Source organism: Lampetra fluviatilis, chromosome 4 (genome assembly GCF_964198595.1).
Source record: "Lampetra fluviatilis chromosome 4, kcLamFluv1.1, whole genome shotgun sequence".
Taxonomy (NCBI): domain Eukaryota; kingdom Metazoa; phylum Chordata; class Hyperoartia; order Petromyzontiformes; family Petromyzontidae; genus Lampetra; species Lampetra fluviatilis.
This window is the reverse complement of record NC_136278.1, coordinates 20,909,045-20,927,708: the sequence shown is the minus strand read 5'-3', so window position 1 is coordinate 20,927,708 and position 18,664 is coordinate 20,909,045. Positions and strand designations below refer to the sequence as shown.

The 18,664-nt window shown below is 48.1% G+C and overlaps 1 protein-coding gene across 1 annotated transcript in view; it reads right to left on the bottom strand.

The window, feature by feature from the left end:
- Positions 1-18,664, bottom strand: part of LOC144931649 (MFS-type transporter SLC18B1-like) — a 27,877-nt gene extending 9,213 nt beyond the window's left edge. Inside the window, exons 1-12 of the mRNA XM_078855765.1 lie at positions 18,520-18,664; positions 12,768-12,922; positions 6,948-7,249; positions 6,668-6,763; positions 5,352-5,425; positions 4,958-5,105; positions 3,687-3,843; positions 2,790-2,926; positions 2,490-2,591; positions 1,880-1,971; positions 637-732; positions 94-168 (exon numbers count right to left, since the gene is read on the bottom strand). Coding sequence (XP_078711891.1) covers positions 94-168; positions 637-732; positions 1,880-1,971; positions 2,490-2,591; positions 2,790-2,926; positions 3,687-3,843; positions 4,958-5,105; positions 5,352-5,425; positions 6,668-6,763; positions 6,948-7,241 — 1,271 coding nt within the window. The 5' untranslated portion in view covers positions 7,242-7,249; positions 12,768-12,922; positions 18,520-18,664. The remainder of the gene's footprint in view (positions 1-93; positions 169-636; positions 733-1,879; positions 1,972-2,489; positions 2,592-2,789; positions 2,927-3,686; positions 3,844-4,957; positions 5,106-5,351; positions 5,426-6,667; positions 6,764-6,947; positions 7,250-12,767; positions 12,923-18,519) is intronic.

Sequence of the window (18,664 nt, the reverse complement as noted above, 5' to 3'; positions counted from 1 at the left end):
GACCTTCCTCGGCTGGTGACTACAAACGCGACAAGCGGTGGGGGGATAAGGGCCGTGCAGATGAGCGTTTGTTAGCAGCGTCCGTCGGCTCACCCGAAGGACATGAGGCTTGAGAAGAGGCCAGAGACCAGGCCCAACGTACCCAGACCCTCTTCGAAGCCATTCTCACTGCGGGGCAGATACAGGTTCCATTACAGATGCCGGCCTCCCGGGACAGTCAGGTACTACACTCCTGCTTGGTGCTATAGCCACCGCGAAAAACTTTATGCGGTTAGAATGAATATAGCACACACCACATTCCTGACTGCCAGAGCGATTCAATCTGTGCAACAAGACTTGACACAGGCGGTCTAGATGAAACACGCAAGTGTAGATGCAATACCAATCCAAGCGCACAGGGCACCCCCCTTTAAAGTATTTATGGCCACCTTTCTGTATTTAATTTTGGAACCTTATCATATAAAGGTTTGTCTGTGGACTGAACAACGGTGTTAAACCGTAGACTTGCACAACAACCACACGAGCCCTTCTGGCTCCATCAACGGAGCCACATTCCATCCTCGTGCGACCACCCACCGGGCGCGCGATGGGTAGCGAAACCCGGCCGACGGACCCAGCCTGGCCCTCCCGACTCACTAGGCCATGGAGAGAATTTCAGAGAAGGTGGGGACGATGGCCGTGCCGATGGAGACTCCAAGCACGAAGAGCACCACGACGAGCAACCACAACTGCCTGCTCGCACCGGCCACAGGGAAGCAGCGGCACACACACACACACGGCGCCCGCCAGCGGATATGAATGGCACGAGCAGAGAAGAAGAGGGTCCCCCGAGAGGTTCACAGTCTCCCGGGCCACCCTAAACTAAAACTGAACTGTGTTTTTACCAGGTAAGGCCCACTGAGCTATACAGCTCTTTTGTAATGACAGTAGAATCTACCTAAGGTGTGAGTGGACTAGTGGCCACGGGAGGTAATGACAGGGGAGTCAGCCTGCAGTCCGAATGGACTGGTGGCTACGGGAATGATCGAGAATAGGAGCGTGGCCAGGTGACGGAAGAAGATGGTAAAGTCTGCTGGTAGAGCGAACGGTCTAGAGTCAGCGAGAAGGTTCAGGAATGGGGGCGTGGCCTCGGACCGTACATAAGGGAGATGCGCGGGAGACTCGGGGCTGTTGCGGTGGGGTTCTCCACCTGTCCCGAGCGTGAGCACGTGTCTCCTTAGTAAAGAAACCATCTCAACACAAGTGCGTCGAAGTCGTCATTACACTATGACAAATGATAGCCTGGGTTTCAATCCAGGTTTCAACCACACACCCGCGATGAAACTGGGTAATCAAGCGTAGAAAGTTAATGGCCTGACAGGAACGACTGTACACAAAAAACACCACCAAAATGGGGTTGGTTTTATTCATCTTCTTGGTTCTTTCGGTTTTATTCAATTTAGATGAATTACAATGCAACGATTGGTGGCCAGCTGAGACCAAAACTCACTAAACATGAGAACCTTGTTTAATCTAATGATTAATCTCATGTCCAATGTTGTGTGTGTATATATATATAGTGTTGTTTCATGCGAATTGCATCTCACAATCGCTGAGAAACCACAGACCAAGCTCGAAGACTGCCAGGTGGTGAGCCAGCACCAACAACTGCTCAGCAGTTCTCTACATATGAAGAAGTTTTCAGCCAATTGATGTTCACAGACAATTGGTGAACGTTTATCCCAGCCAGGTCAAACTTGGATTTAAATGTAGGATCTCAGCAGTGTCGGCTCAGCGCTGTGACCCGGTCCGCCTGGCCACTTAACTTGGGAGACAAAAATGAATTTCAAAAAACAACAAAGACGACGACGCTCTTCTGCAGGCACGCGACGGAACTCACGTGGGGATGTGCAGGAACGGCACAGGGCCCAGCATGCAGAAACAGATGCCGGACACGAAGGCCCCGATCGCCATGATGCGGCGCCTCAGATGCTGCAAACAAAATCAATGACACGGAGGAGACAGGGAGGAGACAGGGAGACACCTTCACAGGGGCAGGAGCAGCCGGAGACGAGGGGCGACCTGGAAGAACCTGGTAAGCCACAACATCTCAATGTCCACCAAGTCAGTTTTGTTGTTGTTGGGAATAGGAGGACTTAAGTGGGTGGAATTAGTTCATCGTGTGGCCATCTGTGGGGAGATGATATGATACATACCAAAGTGTATTGTGACGGTTAATCTTTGAAGAATATATAATACGTGTTCGTTACCAAGTTTTTCAAGAACTCCTCTCAAACCAGACACCCCGACGTGGAGAAGCAGTTGCAACGTTTATTAAATTAACACGCATGTGACCTAACAATCAGGGGAATCAAAATTATTATGCAAATCAATTTGGATTTTTTTTTCATTAGCATTTCCGACCGGTATATTCAAATCGCATCTGTTAAAATGTGGCTGGGCTCAGACGGTCAACTCGCCACGCTCGTTGAGCCCGGTTGAACACTCACCGGTTTTTTGTCACTGATGTATCCAATGAAAGGGGAACTCAGCGCGTAGGTGATGCAGAGCCCCGCGAACACCAGGCCGATCTTCCCGGGCTTCAGGTCAAACTGCAAACATCCAAACGCGAGGAAAAAACCACGCGATACCAACACTGCCGCTACGCCCGGCGGCCACTCTGCCGATCGGTACGACAGAGTTCCACAAGACGCCGAACGGTGAGGGACTGTTAGTGCGCAAGAGGTGCCGGAGGAGGCGATGAGAGATCAGGAGGTCGACGGGAAATGTGACGTGGGACGCAAAGTCACCTGCTCGGAGAGGAAGAGGGAGAAGGTGGGGTCGAAGAATCCGAGCGAGCTGCCCAAGGAGCAGATGAGCAGCGAGACGACGACGATGGGCGGCAGCATCACGAGCCGCACAAACGAGCCATTGCTTGGCACCGAATCTGGGAGGAGGCGCCACAAATCGTTTTTTTGCAACGTCGTCCATCGAGTTTGGCCAGGAGAGACCCGGTGGTTACAGAAAGGCTGTCCCGAAGCTCCTGTGGTTTTATACCGATTAAACATTTTTTCTGGCCTCATGCTCTGCTCATGATACGGGCAGAGGGTAGGGCTAGCCGTGTGGTGGGAGGAGATGGAGTGTGTGGAGCTGATGCGGGTGAGAGGCCGCTCACTCTGCCTCGTGGGCATGGTCTGTGTCAAAATTTGACATAATTTGCATGAATTATAATAATGATTCTATTTGTCTTCGTGTGCCAGGCGCTAAATATAATTTGTGCCCATTTCACAAAGATGTCGCTGAATGTCACTGCAGCATTTTTGACAATATACTTCACTTCTAGGTTTTCATGGCCAATACAATGATCCATGTTTTGTTTTTGGTTCCCCCTCCACCACCCGACAAGATTGTCATGTTTACAAAGATATTAATTATATGTTGCCAGTGTAGCGGATCAAATTCTGAGTGATGAAGCTCCTCACAAGTGGCTTAAGATTTCATGACCGAATTCAACATCAACATCCGACCGCTTCACTTAAACTGCTTTGAGCTCAATCAGGCAATGAACTCGGATTTCAGAGTTCACTCTCGGATTTCCGAGTTCACTTCCTCATTGCATAAATCCAGCACATGGCCTGCACGCACGCGTGAGCGTTCTTGCTCACGCGCCCCTAGGGAGTCTATCATGCCGAGGGTCGAACTCTGACCTTGCGGCGGCAGGATGGCGAGGTTGATGGGGATCATGAGCAGCACAAAGGTGCCGATGACGAGGAACGGCAACTTGAAGCCCCACAGCTCGTACAGGAAGCCGCCCACGGGGGGACCGAGAACCAGGCCCAGGCCCGTGAAGATCTCCAGGAAGCCCTGCCAGTCAGCCGCGCACCAAACAAAACAATTTTTTATTTTGCCAGGTAAGACCCACTCCGAGCTATGTAGCTCTTTATCAGAAGCAACCTGGCTGCAAATGATAGCTCAACGAAGTGGCTTATCACGTGGAAATTTATAGCATTCCAAAGACTCTGAACGCGTGATGCCGATTCTAAATGTGGAGGGAAAAAACCGGAGGACCCAGAATTATTTTTTCCACACGGCCACAGGGGGAACATGCAAAATCCACATATAGAGGCGTCAGGGTCGTGATCGAACCCCCGGCCTCCTGTATACGAGGCGAGGTAGTTAACATCTCGCCGCCCACCGGCGGCACCCTGAACCTGCGGGGAACTAGCAAACGGCAGGGCTGGGTGTACTGGGGTTCTGCCAGTCTAGCAGTGGAGGAACTACCGAGTAGCGGGGCTGGATGTACCGTCAGTCTTCCTTCAGTTGAGCTGCGTGCATAGACTGCGTGAAAAGCCAGCCAGTCGATTATCCGCGCAAAGTCAGCACAGCGCCTTCGTGGTGCAGGTGACAACCGCTGGCTACTTGTCGTGCCGAGCCGGAACCAAACGGTGATACGCTGGCCTCAAGACCAGGGCCACGGGTAGGGTTAGTGGGGCATCACCATGTCAAGTAACATCGCTAGGTTCACTGCGAGAACACAGCGTCACCGTGTCTGCTGTAAGTTTGTCGATTCGCTCAATGCGCGAGGATGTCATGTCGGCAGCATGGCTCAGCTTCTACGTGAGAAACCGGTGTCAGTCCATTGTTCAGAGACCCCATGAGAGACCAGGTAATTTGAGTATTAAACGAGATTTGGTCTCCACTACAAAAGACCTCACAATACTCACTCACCCACACTGAGAATAGCCCAGCCTGTATAACACACACACAGGTGACACTTACTCACAGGTGACACCAATTAAAAACTAACTAAAAACTAACTTCCTTAAAACTGCTTTTAATGTTTAGTTTGTTGTCCTTCCCCCGCACCTCCGATTAGCACGGTTGGCAACGTACGGTGCAAAAGAAGTTCAACATACATACATACAGGTGACGCACACACTCACAGGTGATGCACACAGACACGCGCGCGTGCGATCACCATGACGGTGGCGATGTTGTTAGGGAAGGTGCCGGCCAGGATGGTGAAGGACGCTGTGGTGGAGGCGGCACAGCCCAGCGCGTCCATGCAGCGCACGACGAAGCACATGGCGATGTAGACACTCCCGCTGGGGGCTTCGTCCAGGAGTCTGCATTCACAACCGCCGGGGCACCCAGCATGAGTCTCCACAAAAGAATTACTCAACTGCCGCTGGGGAAAAAGTTCTCGAGACTAACGGAGTCTTTCTTGCATAAAAATAAGCCATAATTTTTGTCGTTGTTATATTACGGCCTCTCTTAGTTCCAGGTACATCTATAATAATTGAGCAGTATGTAACGAATGATCTGTTGAGGGATGATGGGCTGAGCCAGCCACGGGCGACGATCCGGCTCACCCAAACAGGATCGTGCAGGTCCCCGACACGAGCATCCCCGACAGAAACATGAACTTGGATCCGATGTGGACGATCTGTCCACACGTGGAAAAAACATTCACCCTCCTCTTCCTCTGCCTCCGCTGCCTACAACACATTCACCGTTCCTCCACTTCCATCATCTACAACAAATTCACCCTCCTCCTCCGTCAATAACACATTCACCCGTCAGCACAATTCCATCCCCCCCCACCCCCGTCTCTGCCTGCTCCTCAACAGAGGCGATGTTCCGATTGACGAGACACCAACACCTCCATTCTACAAAATCAAAACAGTCAAGGAGCCAAACTTAAATTTGGGGACCATAATGGAATATTTTTTATTGTTAATATTTTTATGCTTATTTACCTAGCAAAGCCTCACGGAGCCTAAAGGCTCTTTTTCAGGAGGGTCCTGCAAAGGTTTTGCAGGAAGGGACGGTGTTGCTAAGTGCAATCCCACAATTGAGTTATTTGTTTTCAGTCGAATTTTTTTATACTGGGACATTTGGTCGATACCAGTTACAGCGCACAACAAGCTAGACCCGTCAAACTTCTGCCCAGCGACAAACATACATCTAGTATAAAATATTGAATACAAATGTTGTCATTTTGAACCACATTTCGTCACAGCTGTCACAAGAATCTTAAAAAATAAAAAATAAATTTATTTCGATTTAAAGCTTTCGTGACTGCAGGCATTCATATTCTTGATTCTTTCGGTAAAGTCACGTAGAAGGGAAATAATAAAATAGTAAAAATAAAACAATCAAATTCTCACGACGTTTCCATTGCAACACAAGCAATCATCATCATCAGGTATGAAAACCACAGCAATAATTTTTTTTTTTTTTTATTTTCTTGCTGGGGTTTTCACACCAGAGGATGGTTGCTTGTGTTGCAATCGAAACGTCATGAGAATGTTACTGTTTTATTTTTATTATTTTATTACTTACCTTCTACGTGACGTTACTGAAAAAACCAAGAATATTTTTTTCAAGTTTACAAGTTTTAGTAATCCATTAATGCGAAACTTGTCGAGCTTCTCTGTTGAATTCTACAATGTTCGTTGTTTCTAGCGCTTGAGACACGTGTGCCAAACATTATTTGTTTGCACGGGGTTTTCTCCAGCTTCTCCGGTTTCCTCGCACGTGACAATCACCGATGGATGGAGTCAGCCACCCACTCCCACAATTAGTCCCGAGACTCTGCGAGGCTTTCCTCGATTTAAAAAGAAAATTACTACTCCCTACTCCAAACAAAACAAGGGACAGACGCGTTTTTTGCAAGGCAACGTACGTATTTGCCAAACAGTGGCGACGACAGGAGGTTCATGAGCGCGAACGAGCCGAATATGAGGCCCACGATCGAGTCGCTGGCTCCCTTCTTGGCGGCCTGCGGGAAAAGTGGGACAAGCACGAGGCGCCGGTAAATCCGCGAGAGCCGGAGCCAGACAACAACGCGCCAGCTCACTCACCGCACCGGTGACGTCGTGTTCTTGAACACCGATGACTTCCATACGGAATAAAAATAATAATATTTGAACTATTTGTACAGAGCAACTTGGACGGCTACGTGCCTCCTTGGGGAAGAACGGAGCCAGCACCGCGTAACAGATCATGGAGCTAAAGTTGATGCTGGCCACGGACAACATCGTCAAGTACTCCTTCCTGGTGAAGCCGCTGCCCTGGCCATCGGGCTCCACACCGTCACTCCGCGAACCGACGACATCCAGGGGGTTCGACTCCTCCTCCTCCTCCAGCCGGGCTGGGTCGCGGGTGCCCGACGTCGCTCCTCGGTCCTCGCCGTTTGAGGCGAGGTCTCGCGAGGCGTTGGACCCCGAATCCGGCTCGCCTCCGAGTCCCTCCTCCATCGGCCCTTCTGGAAAAAAAAAACCACATGGAAGGAAAAACATCGTGCATGCGCTGGATATAAACCTGGAATGCTTTCCCAACACGCCGCCTGTCTTGAAGTCGCGAGAGGCGTGTTACCGTCCGGGTCGCGCGACGGGATGACGTCACGGGGAGGCGAGGCGCGCGTGGCGTGTGCCATCGCTGCCTTGGCCGAAGAGGCCTCTCCGTTTATGTACGAATGTATGTTGAAATTCTTTCACACCGTACATAGCTAACCACGCTAATTGGAGGTACGGGGGAAGGACAACAAACTAAACACATAAAGCAGTTTTGAAGAAATGAGTTTTGAATGGAGATTTAGTGGTAAAGTTAGGTGTTTTTTTATCGCCAGGTCTTCAGCAACCCTTTGATAAATTTGGCTCAATTTCTATAGAGCAAGTCCCTAAATGCAACACAACTTTGTTTTCAAATTCCACTTATATGACCGACCCCATATCAAAGACGGACAGAGCTAATGCATGAATGTTATTAATCTTAGTTGCAAAGTGTTAACGCCCATCCTGCATTGTCGGGCACTGCAGGCTGGCCACGAATAAACACAATTCGCAGAGTCTCTCTCTGCTCACACAAAACACAGGCACATATACTCAACTCGACTGGTGGCCGTCAACTAATGGTGGAAATGCGACATTCCCATGAGAGGTGCCAGTCTCTCCACTGAGAAACTTTCAATCATACATCCCAGCGGTCACCACGGCCTTCTGGGAGTAATTTATTACATCAACGCACCTTAGGAGTGGACACCGAGGATTGAGATCTGTGACTTACAAGTGCCCTGCACTGAGTGTTTAAACCTTCAGAAACAACACAGATCGTAAGAGTCATTTACAGAGCTACAGCTCTGCCTTGGCAGTCAAAGGCCATCAACTTCCACCTGGCCTTCCTCACAGCACTCTTTTAATCCTTCCTCCCCCACCTTTTCCCCTTCCCTGCCAAATCAAAATGCCTCCTCTAATCGCCCTGCTTCCTCTCCCCACAATGCAGCTCAGCGGTACTCGCTGAGCTGCGTTGGCTTCCGGTTACTGAACGAAAACATTTCAAGGTCGTGCTCATTCCACACAAAGTGCTTGCCACAAATGAACCACAATACCTCGCTGATCTGGTCAAGGAGCATAAACCATCACGCAAACTCCGGTCATCCTCGCAGCGGCTTTTGGCTAACCATCGAACAAAGACGGTCAACGCATCGCGCGCTTTCAGATGCGCTTCTGCGGAACGTCTGGAACGCTCTTCCTTACAATATTAGGAAGCCACTCGAGATTGAAAACTAATTTCTTTAAAACTGCTTTTTGTGTTTAGTTTGTTGTCCTTACACCCGCACCTTCGATTAGCACGGTTGGCTACGTACGGTGCGAAAGAAGTTCACCATAAATACATGCAAGTCCTACAGAGCAAGGCTCTCCTGCATCTTCTGTGGAATGGTTCATGAGTGGTTTTTGGGCCTCACCAGCTGAAAAAAAAAGTCTTGAGTCTAAGAGCGCTTTTACTGTAAAGCGTTATGGGAGCAGCAAATCGACTCACTGGCCACGGGTCAACCTTTGCTCTGTGGAAGTTGCTCATTCCTATCTCTCCTGTGTAAGAGACGTGTTGCCTCATAGGGTTTCCTCAGTAAAATAAAGGCAACTTGTACCATACCTTATCTCAAAACGTAATGCAGTAAAGCCTTGCCCTGTGCAACTGGCTTCCTGACAGCCGCCCATGCTGTCAACTCCATGGTCCATTTCACACCTCTGATAAGCACGGTTGGCTATACGTATGGTGCGAAAGAAGTTCGACATACATACATACAAGTCCATGTTCAAGATCTCCCTCGTTTCTACCAGCCCATAATTCACTCCACAAAATAAATATGAGCACCATTAGAGATCAGCACCACTCCCATTGCTCATTTGAGAAGCGACACTTTTGACTCCCCGAATGGCAGAATTGCATTCTCATTTGCCTGCTTCATGCATAGACAGTCGTCGTGATATCACCGTCAGGATTGCTCACGCTTGCTCATCTATGCAGCTGGGTTTCTGTACGCAGCTCTGCAACAGTCTACCCCACTCCAACAGTTCGATTCAACGACCCCACAAATTGGCATCAGGATGAAAATGTTGAAAACCGCCACCACATCTTGGACGGGTGGCAACACCTAGTGGGCCCATGAGCTACCAAATTGGAGGTTTGGTCGCTCATAGATGAGGCTTTGGGTAATCTTGGTAGCGAAAAGGGTATTTAATACAATTGGACGTTTTAAGCTGCAGGTTGTAAAATTAAGGCAGGATCCCGTAAAGTTTTCTACGTGTGTGCCATACAAATACAAAATAATTAAGGTTGAGACAAATTCATCAGAGCCGAATGTAATCCCAATTTCAGCTGGGCTTCACATAACCAAATCGGACTGACTCCGAATCTTTACAGGTGACTGCATTTTACCACCGTCACAGTTTGGAAGCAAACTGAACGCAGAAATTTGAAAGCTACAATTGCAGACTGCGCTTTATGCACGCACGTTCGTGCGCTAGTCACGTAACTATATCCACACTCCCCTGTCTCTTGCCTAGCAGCACATTATATAACACATTGATGTAACCCAGGTCGCATTTACAAAATAGGCAATGCTGTTTCACGTGTCTCGTTGGCTATATTGCATCCTCAAGGTTAAGGATACTGCAGCGTCGCGTCAGATTCTCATCTTTAAAGAAAGCACCACCACCACCGCCACTGTTTCACGTATGATGTGACCTTTGGAGCACTGGATAAGGTTCAGCGTTTGATTACAAGAGAGGACAGCATGTGGAAGTTTTTACTGATAGCCCCGCCCCCCCCATGGGGTAAACGGTGGCATTTCACAATACGACCAACAAACATTAGAGGGGAGTAATAACAATGCATTAAATAAGTTACTAAAATCATCCACAAATATGTAATCATTAAGCTCAAGATATTGCACCACGCATGAGAAACAATGTTTCGTGACTCGTACACCGCCAGTTGTTTGTAGTAGGTTCCCGTGACCCCCTGCGGCCACTAGAGGCCGTTGCGCTTCACAGAATGTCACAGAAAGAATCGATTCTTGAAGTGAATGGGAGACGAATCATTCGGGGGCAAGGGGAACGAACTGTTACACCTCCAATCGGTGTCCATCACGTGGCCAATTCCCAGCTCCCGACCGAGGCAAGCCACGTACTGCATTGTGGAATGACTCAGGAGGGATTTCATGTGTCTCTGATGCGACCTGGCATCAGAGACGGTAGGTCGCTTCGATAAAATAAATGAATACCTAAGTGGGCTTTGCCTGGTAAGAGAAACACATAATGTAGTTGTATTTCGATTTAAAGCTTTCGTGATGGCAGGGATTCATCTTCATGGTTCTTTCGGTAAAGTCATGTAGAAGGGAAATAATAAAATAATAAAAGTAAAACATAATAAAATACAATTCTCACGACGTTTCGGCCACAACGCAAGCAGCCGTCCTCAGGTGAAGAACAGGTCTGTCTTTCCGACAGACCTGTTCTTCACCTGAGGACGGTTGCTTGATGTTGCGGCCGAAACGTCGCGAGAATTGTATTTTATTATGTACATTTTTTATTATTTCCCTTCTACGTGACTTTACCGAAAGAACCAAGAAGAATGTAGTTGTATTTGTATATTTTTAAGTGATTCGTTTATACCTTTCCTATACTTTGCACTCCTATCGTGTTTTCGTATCGTCTGTTGTAGCGTTGTGACCCGCTCCTACTGGACATCTGTGACAAAGAGCTTTATAGCTTATCAAATTCCTTCTGCAGTATAAATAAATATTCCAATTCTGATTATACAAACAATCGTGTGGCTCACTCTGTGTTCATCTCCGAGTAGCACGGTTGGCTACGTTCAGTGCGAAAGACGTTCAACATACACAGATACATGTCCTTAAACGCACCGAGGACTGAGAAAGGCCAATCGTACAACGAAACGAAACAGGACAGTGGTGCGTTAAGAGGCAGTGGATTGTCGCGCTCAAATGTCACAAATTAACAGTGCCAAGATACAAATGCCATGTTATAGTCAACCACGCCAATCAGCATTGTATTCAAAATTGACTTTAGCACTGTCAACAACACACCCAGAATTCACTTCTGTATAGGCGAGCGCATCATGAGCACACAAACACTGTACTGTAGCATATGCATGTAGGCCCGACGGATTAGGCTTTGACACCGCCAGATTAACATACAAAAGGAATTTTAATGCTCGTGTGTTTCCACAGTGACCAGGTCTTCCAGTTGTACAGCTAAAAAAACCCATTGAAAATTCACACAGGACCTTAATGCCACCGTATAATTATCACGATCGACGAAGAGCTTGAACCAACAAGATAGTGAGCTTAATTCTAGATTTGAAGCTTTCGTGACTGCAAGGATTCATATTCTTAGTTTTTTTCGGTAAAGTCACGTAGGTAAAACATTAAAATAAATAAAAGTAAAATAAAATAAAAATCACGACGTTTCGGAGGCAACACAAACTTCCGTCTTCAGGTGGAACCGTCACAGCCACGACAGCTGTATCAAGTAAATGAGAGATTGCAGGAGCTACCACTCCGTTTATATAATGGTTGGAGAGGGGGGGGAGAAGGGCCAAGTACAGCACACTTTTTATTCATATGTATGTCATATGTAAGGTGAGGCTAGAGACTAAGATAGTGAGCACTTCTAAAAGCGCACATTTTCCTTCAGTCCCTTATCTCCTCTCTCGTGCGCCCGTGATGAATGTCGATATCGCCGTACGGATCCCCGAGGGAGTTTTCGGCACGGTACACTTGCCAATTAATCTCGAATCAAAGATCAAAAACCCAGCATATTCGTCAATAACGCTGCCCTAAACGGGAAACAAATTCAGGAATCCCCATTTACGTAGTTTCGCAAATACTGTAGCCACTTGATTAATACAACTACCTGATTTATGTCGCTTCAACCCACACTACGTCGCTGACATCATCATCCATTCGTATCCGTTGCCTCGATAATAGTTTTACAAACTATTTTAGTTTTTTTCTTCACCAGCTAAGACACACTGAGCTATATTGTTCTTTTTTCAGAAGCGACCAGGCCACAAATGATAGCTCAACGAAGTAGGTTACCAAGTGGAAATTGAAAGCAGCCAAAAACGTACGATTCTAAATGCGGAAGGAAAAACCGGAGGACCCGGAGAAAAATCCCCACGACCACGGGGATAACATGCAAATGCAAAATATACAGACGTGAGAGTCGGCATCGAAACCCACGACCTCCTGTATAGCAGACGAGGTCGTTAACATCCTTCGCCTCCATCAACCCTGTACATCGCTGTGATTTACGTCGCTTCGATATTCGTCGTCACATCTTTCAGGAACGCACCCCCGGCGTAAACCAGGGCATTACTGTATACAACGGGCGACGTTTCGAGCAACGGCTCTTCTTCACAGCGGTAGGGAGGATCACGTATAAGAGCAACTTGCCCTGCGTCGTGGCGAGCTCTACCTCTCGTCGTGCGTGGCGCTGGCGTCGCTCCCTCCCGCGCGGTTCGCCGAGCCCACCGGCGGAGAGAACCTTCAAGTGGCACAGCCCTCAGACGAGGAGTGGAGTGGATAATCCCAGCTTGGGGTTGGCTACTTCCAAGGTGCAAAGTCACTGCCCTGACAACAACAACAAAACCCCCACAATTAGTAAATTAAAACAGGCAGAGCCATTATGAGCGAGTGGCAGGTCGGCACTGCAACCAAGCACTCGTGGGGTTAAAGCTGACCATGCTTGCAACAAGGTAATCACTAAACACAATTGGACAGCAGTCCTCCTACGACAGCAGTTTTCTTGCTGTCGCTGTCTCATCTGATGACGGTTGCTTGTGTTGCGATCGAAACGTCGTGATCTTTCATTTTTGTGACTTTACCGAAAGAACCAAAGAGTATGGATTCTTATTAGCTTGCTGCAACATTTTCATAATATTTTGAGCCGATGCTGTTTTTATTAGATTGACTACAGAATTGAAACATGTGCTGTCAGCCAAATATTCAGGAAACAACAGGGGAACAATTTCCCAAATATGGTAGAGCTACACGAACTACATAATTTATTCTACGTGTTATTTTTTATTAGTAATCTTGATGCACGTAATGTAATTGTAAATAGTAATTTAAGAAATGCAAAATCATGCAAACAGCACCTCTAATGCGCACTGCCGTCATGTCACGCTGCTGTTCATTAATTTTATTTTAAGGTCTCTCCGGAAGCGGTTGAACTCAAGGTTTTCGTTCTTGAGTTTGTCGGGGTCGAGAATTCCACGCGACAGGGGGCCCTGCCGCCTTCTGAAAAGCGTAGGCAGGGTTCCTATAACAACGACGATGAGATCCCCGCACCTCCGCTTAGCACTGTTGGCTAAGTACGGTGCGAAAGAAGTTCAACATGCAGTAGATACATCGACATCACCATGAGCAGCGGGTCTAAGGTGCTGTCGCTTCTGATCGTTGGCGACAGGCGTGCATAAATCCCGACAAATAACGGGGTTCCATACCATATAAGGCACTTGTATACAGACAGAGCTTATACTTTACGCGCTGTGGAACCGAAAGCAAATGAAAGTCTTCAAAAGCATGGGCTTCTGTAGTCCATGATCGTATCTCGTCTTGTGCCAGCGAGTAATCTGGCTGCTGCATTCAAGGCACGCTGGAGCTGGTTAATCACCTTCATTGTTGCGCCGGCCAGAAAACCATTGCACAAGTCAACTCGGGAAGTAATGAGAGTGTGAATGAGTGTTGCACAGCTGCCTTGGCATCCAGGGATCGATGGACACAATGCAGCTGACAGAGCTGGAAAAAGCAGCCCTTACAGATCATAGCAACGTGTTGTGCGGATTCAAGGTCAGGTGCCAATAGAACTCCAAGACTATAGACATAGGCAGCTGGTGGTATGGTAGTCGTACCCACATTGAGCGGATGGACCGTGGCTGATCAGCTTATCAAAGCTATAGGTCGTGCCGAACCAGATCACATCTGTTTTATATCTGTATTCAGCTTCAATCGATTGGATGCCATCCAGCATCTAACATCGAGAACACATTGTTCAAGAGCAATGGTTGATGCCGTTATGCGATCTGGCTCACAATGTACGCACAGCCAAAAGTGTCATCTGCAAATGTGCGAAGGTTAACCCAATGTTTGTCCACCAGTTCCGAGAACTCAGCGGCATAGACGATAAAAAGTACAGGACGTAACACTGAACAAGTGACACGAACAGTTGATAACAACCGGCCGTTGTGACACACTCTCTAAGTTCTGCCCGTTGAGTATGAATGAAACCAGAGTGGCAAAGCTCCACCAATCCCGAATCTTCGCTCAGGACCCTGCAGCATCACAACACAGTCGACAGTTATCAAACGCCACAGCAAGATCGAGGAGACGCAACGCGGACAGTTTGCCGTTGTCGGTAACCATCGGGAGGCCATTGGAGACATTCAGAAAGGCCGTCTCGGCACTGCGGGCACTTCCGATCGGCCGACTTGAAACGTCGGCATTGAATGTGTCATCAGAAAGTGCCTGCAGCTGCAATTGCAAATGTTTCGTCAAGCAGGTTATTTTTGGGTGAGATCGCGTAAATTTAAATGTGTAATTAAACCCGCCACCTCGCGGACACAGCCAATTATTAAGGTTTGTCACGTAAACAGAACATGCCAATTTACAACATTTACAATTTGAGTATGACATTTCGCCAGTAATTAGAATTAGCTGCAGCAGGCTAATTCTAATTACTTGCGATCCAGTGGCACTGCGATGCCAGAAACATCCAAATTGTAAGAGTCACAAAACCCCACTCGTATTCTAGAGCATCAGACCATGAGAAAGCCCCTCGTTGCTTTACCAGAAGCCACCTTTGGCCAAATCGCCCGAAACGAGTGGTCCCATCTCGCCAAATCTCGTAAATACAACCAGGGGTTGAGTGCGGAGAGCGCATGCAACGGGCCACTGCCATGCACAACAGGTTGCTATGGGGTGCTGCGGGGCTACGTGGTCCGCAGCAGAGGGGAGTGCAGCAAAATGCGTTGTTGTACTGTACATCTGCGCTCCCAGCGTCCACGTCTACCCCCGCTGAGCTTTCATAAAATCGCCCCAAAAGGCTCCGCTTGGGGAGGCACTCAACCAGCAGCGGATTCACAAGAGGGCTGTACACTTTCGATTTAAAGCTTTCGTGACTGCAGGGATTCATCTTCTTGGTTCTTTCGGTAAAGTCACGTAGAAGGGAAGTAATAAAGTAATAAAACATAATAAAAATAATTCTCACGACGTTTCGGCCACAACGCAAGCAGCCGTCCTCAGGTGGAGAACAGGTCTGTCTTCTCGACGTTGTGACCGCAACGTCGTGAGAATTATTTTTATTATGTTTTATTTTTATTATTTTATTATTTCCATTCTACGTGACTTTACCGAAAGAACCAAGAAGAGGGCTGTACACGTCAAGCAATGCTGGCAAGAGCTGGTCTCCAGGGAACCAACCCAGTGCTCGGCTTCCCATCAAGTGGTGCCGCCTCACCAATTCGTGTCAGCCGGGCGGCGGTGGCCGTGCACCGCCTCTCATCCAGGACCGTCATGGTCGTTCCTGAATTCATGCCAATTGTCAAATGTTGTCGGTTTACTCTCCAACACACAACCGGCGTGCTGAAGTAGTGGCACGTTTGGTTTACGTGACAAACCCTACTGATTTGCTGCGTCGGGTGGTGGCGGGTTCACGACACATTTATATTGTACGCGATCTAACCCAAGAAAAACATCTTTATTACGAACCGTGGTAGCAATTATAATTTTAGCTTTCATATTTGCGTCATCCACGCTCATTGCATCTCACAACGCTGTACGATAATTATATGCAGAATCACACTCACGACTATGGGGCCATCCATAAATGACGTCACGCGATTTTGGACGATTTATGACCCCCTCCCCCCTCGTCACACAGCGTCACAAAAAGTCAGACCCCCCTCAAATATGACGTTACAAAGCTCTGCCCCCCCCCCCAAAAAAAAATAAAACATGCTTCAAATCGCTTTAAACTATTGTCATTGTAGTGCGTATTTAATGTGGCGCTGCACTCTGATGTTGTAGGAGAAAACATTTATTAAAACGTTTATTTAATAAGTCGAACGTGTTGTCTATATGTATTTAAAGTTGCGCATTTTGATGTGACATCACATTTCTCAACCCCCCCCCCCTCGTCACGCATCGTCACAAATGTCTGACCCCCCCCCCCCCCCCCCAGGTGCGTGACGTCATTTATGAACGGCCCCTATGCACGTGGCTGCCTGTAATCCAACAGCAGCAGTAACGAGGGTTGATGGATCACTGCACAGATGTTGTTAAACTCCCTTCCCGTGCGCGTCCACCAGGTGGCTCTGCCCGAAGGCAGTCTTGCAGGGATGTGGAACTCTCCACCTCTTCCGTCTGTATGGCGCATGGGTGGGAAAAACCACGATTTTTCCAGCGGCAGGCATCGGGTTTTTTCTTTAATACAATTAAACCCGATTTCGGGGAATTAAAACCTGGTGTAATGAATATGAAACCCTGATCCAAGGCTTAGGCTGCTTTCTCGTCGGTGCTGCTATCATACTCGGGGGGGCCGTCGGGCACGGGGTAGTCGTAGAATGAGGCGGGCAGATTGGTCACGATGAACACGAGCTTCTCCTCCACAATCGTGGGCACCAGTGAGTTCCTTAGCTTGGAATGGATGAAGCCCGTTGTTGAGAAGTGCAGTTCTGCAATTAGAACCAATTAAACCGGATTTCTCCCAATCTCAGATGATCGGGTTTAATATAAAAAGACAATTAAACCCGATTGTAAAAAACCCGACTGTGTCACCCTTGGTATGGCGAAGTGTTTTCCCCATCGCTCGCATGCGTGGATTTCCTCCGGGTGCTCCGGATTTCCTCCCACGTGTATACAACTCATCAAGTGACCGGATACCACGGCCATAGAGGACCGCAGAGCTCGGGCACCTGTGGGCGTCGCTGCCTTCACGCTTCTCTGTGATTCCTTGCGCACCTTCAGTCGTCTCTCTAACAAGAGTGAGCGGATACCACGATGGTATGATTATAAACTCGCCTTTTGCCCGTCCAAGGACGGGTGTATTGCAGTCAATCTGAAACGTGCAGGCGAAAAGCAGACCGCGACGTGATATGTTCATTGCATCAATACGTGTCCAATTTATAAGGGCGCGGTGACACAGACATATTTCATTTGAAGGTTATCATCCCTTGTTCATCATGACGTCCTTTTTACTTTGATGTCTCAACAGCGTTACGGAGATCGCGTGACGTGTGGGTTCTGCCTTTGTAGTGAGGGTTGTGAGTTGACGCCTAGGAGGGGGGAGGAGGCGCCTCGCCCCCCATGTGGAGTGACGTCAGCAGCTAATTATTATTAATGGAGGGGGTGTCCATTTGGAGGACGTCACCTGCTCAAGAATATTAATGAGGGGGGCTGGTCGCCGTGGATTGACGTCACGAGCGTTGTGATTATAGTCGGTATACTGGAGGAGGAATCCGATGAGCTATAAAGTTATTTTTCACAGATGTCCAGTAGGGGTGGGTCAGAACGTTACAGCAAAAAACACGACAGGATTGCAAAATATAGAAAAGGTAAACAAATCACTTCCAAAAACATAAATAAAACTAAACTTAAACAAAAATCTTACAAGGTAAAGTCCACTGAGCTATTAGGGGCCGTCCATAAATGACGTCACGCGATTTTTGACCCCCCCCCCTCGTCCCACGGCGTCACAAAAAGTCAGACCCCCCTCAATTATGACGTCACAAAGCTGTGCGCCCCCCCCCAAAATAAAACACGCTTCAAATCGCTTTAAACTATTGTCACTGTAGTGCGTATTTAATGTGGCGCTGCATTCTGATGTTGTAGGAGAAAACATTTATTACAAAGTCTATTTAATTAAGTAGAACGTGTTGTTTATATTTATTTAAAGTAGCGCATTTTGATGTGACGTCACGTTTCTCACCCCCCCCCCTAGGTACGTGACGTCATTTATGGACGGCCCCAAAGTCCACTGAGCTATTTTTTTTAGAAATGACCTATCCATCACAAATGATATCTCAACACAGCGGCTTCAACTGCTTATCACGTGCACCATTATACACGCGGCCAAATAATCCAAACGCGCCTCCATTCTAAACGTGGGAATAAAAACCGCGGAGTGACCCGCAGAAGAAACAAACCCAAAATAATCGCACGCCACCCACCTCGCACTCGGAGTCCCACCAAACGTTGACGCCGTGGAGCGGGTGGCCTAGGCGCGAGTTTCTGGAGTAAAGAAGGGGGGCAGAGGCGGGTCGGTTCACCGGCGGATCGGAGGCTCACCCCGCGGTCACTCCACGTGCTGTTCCA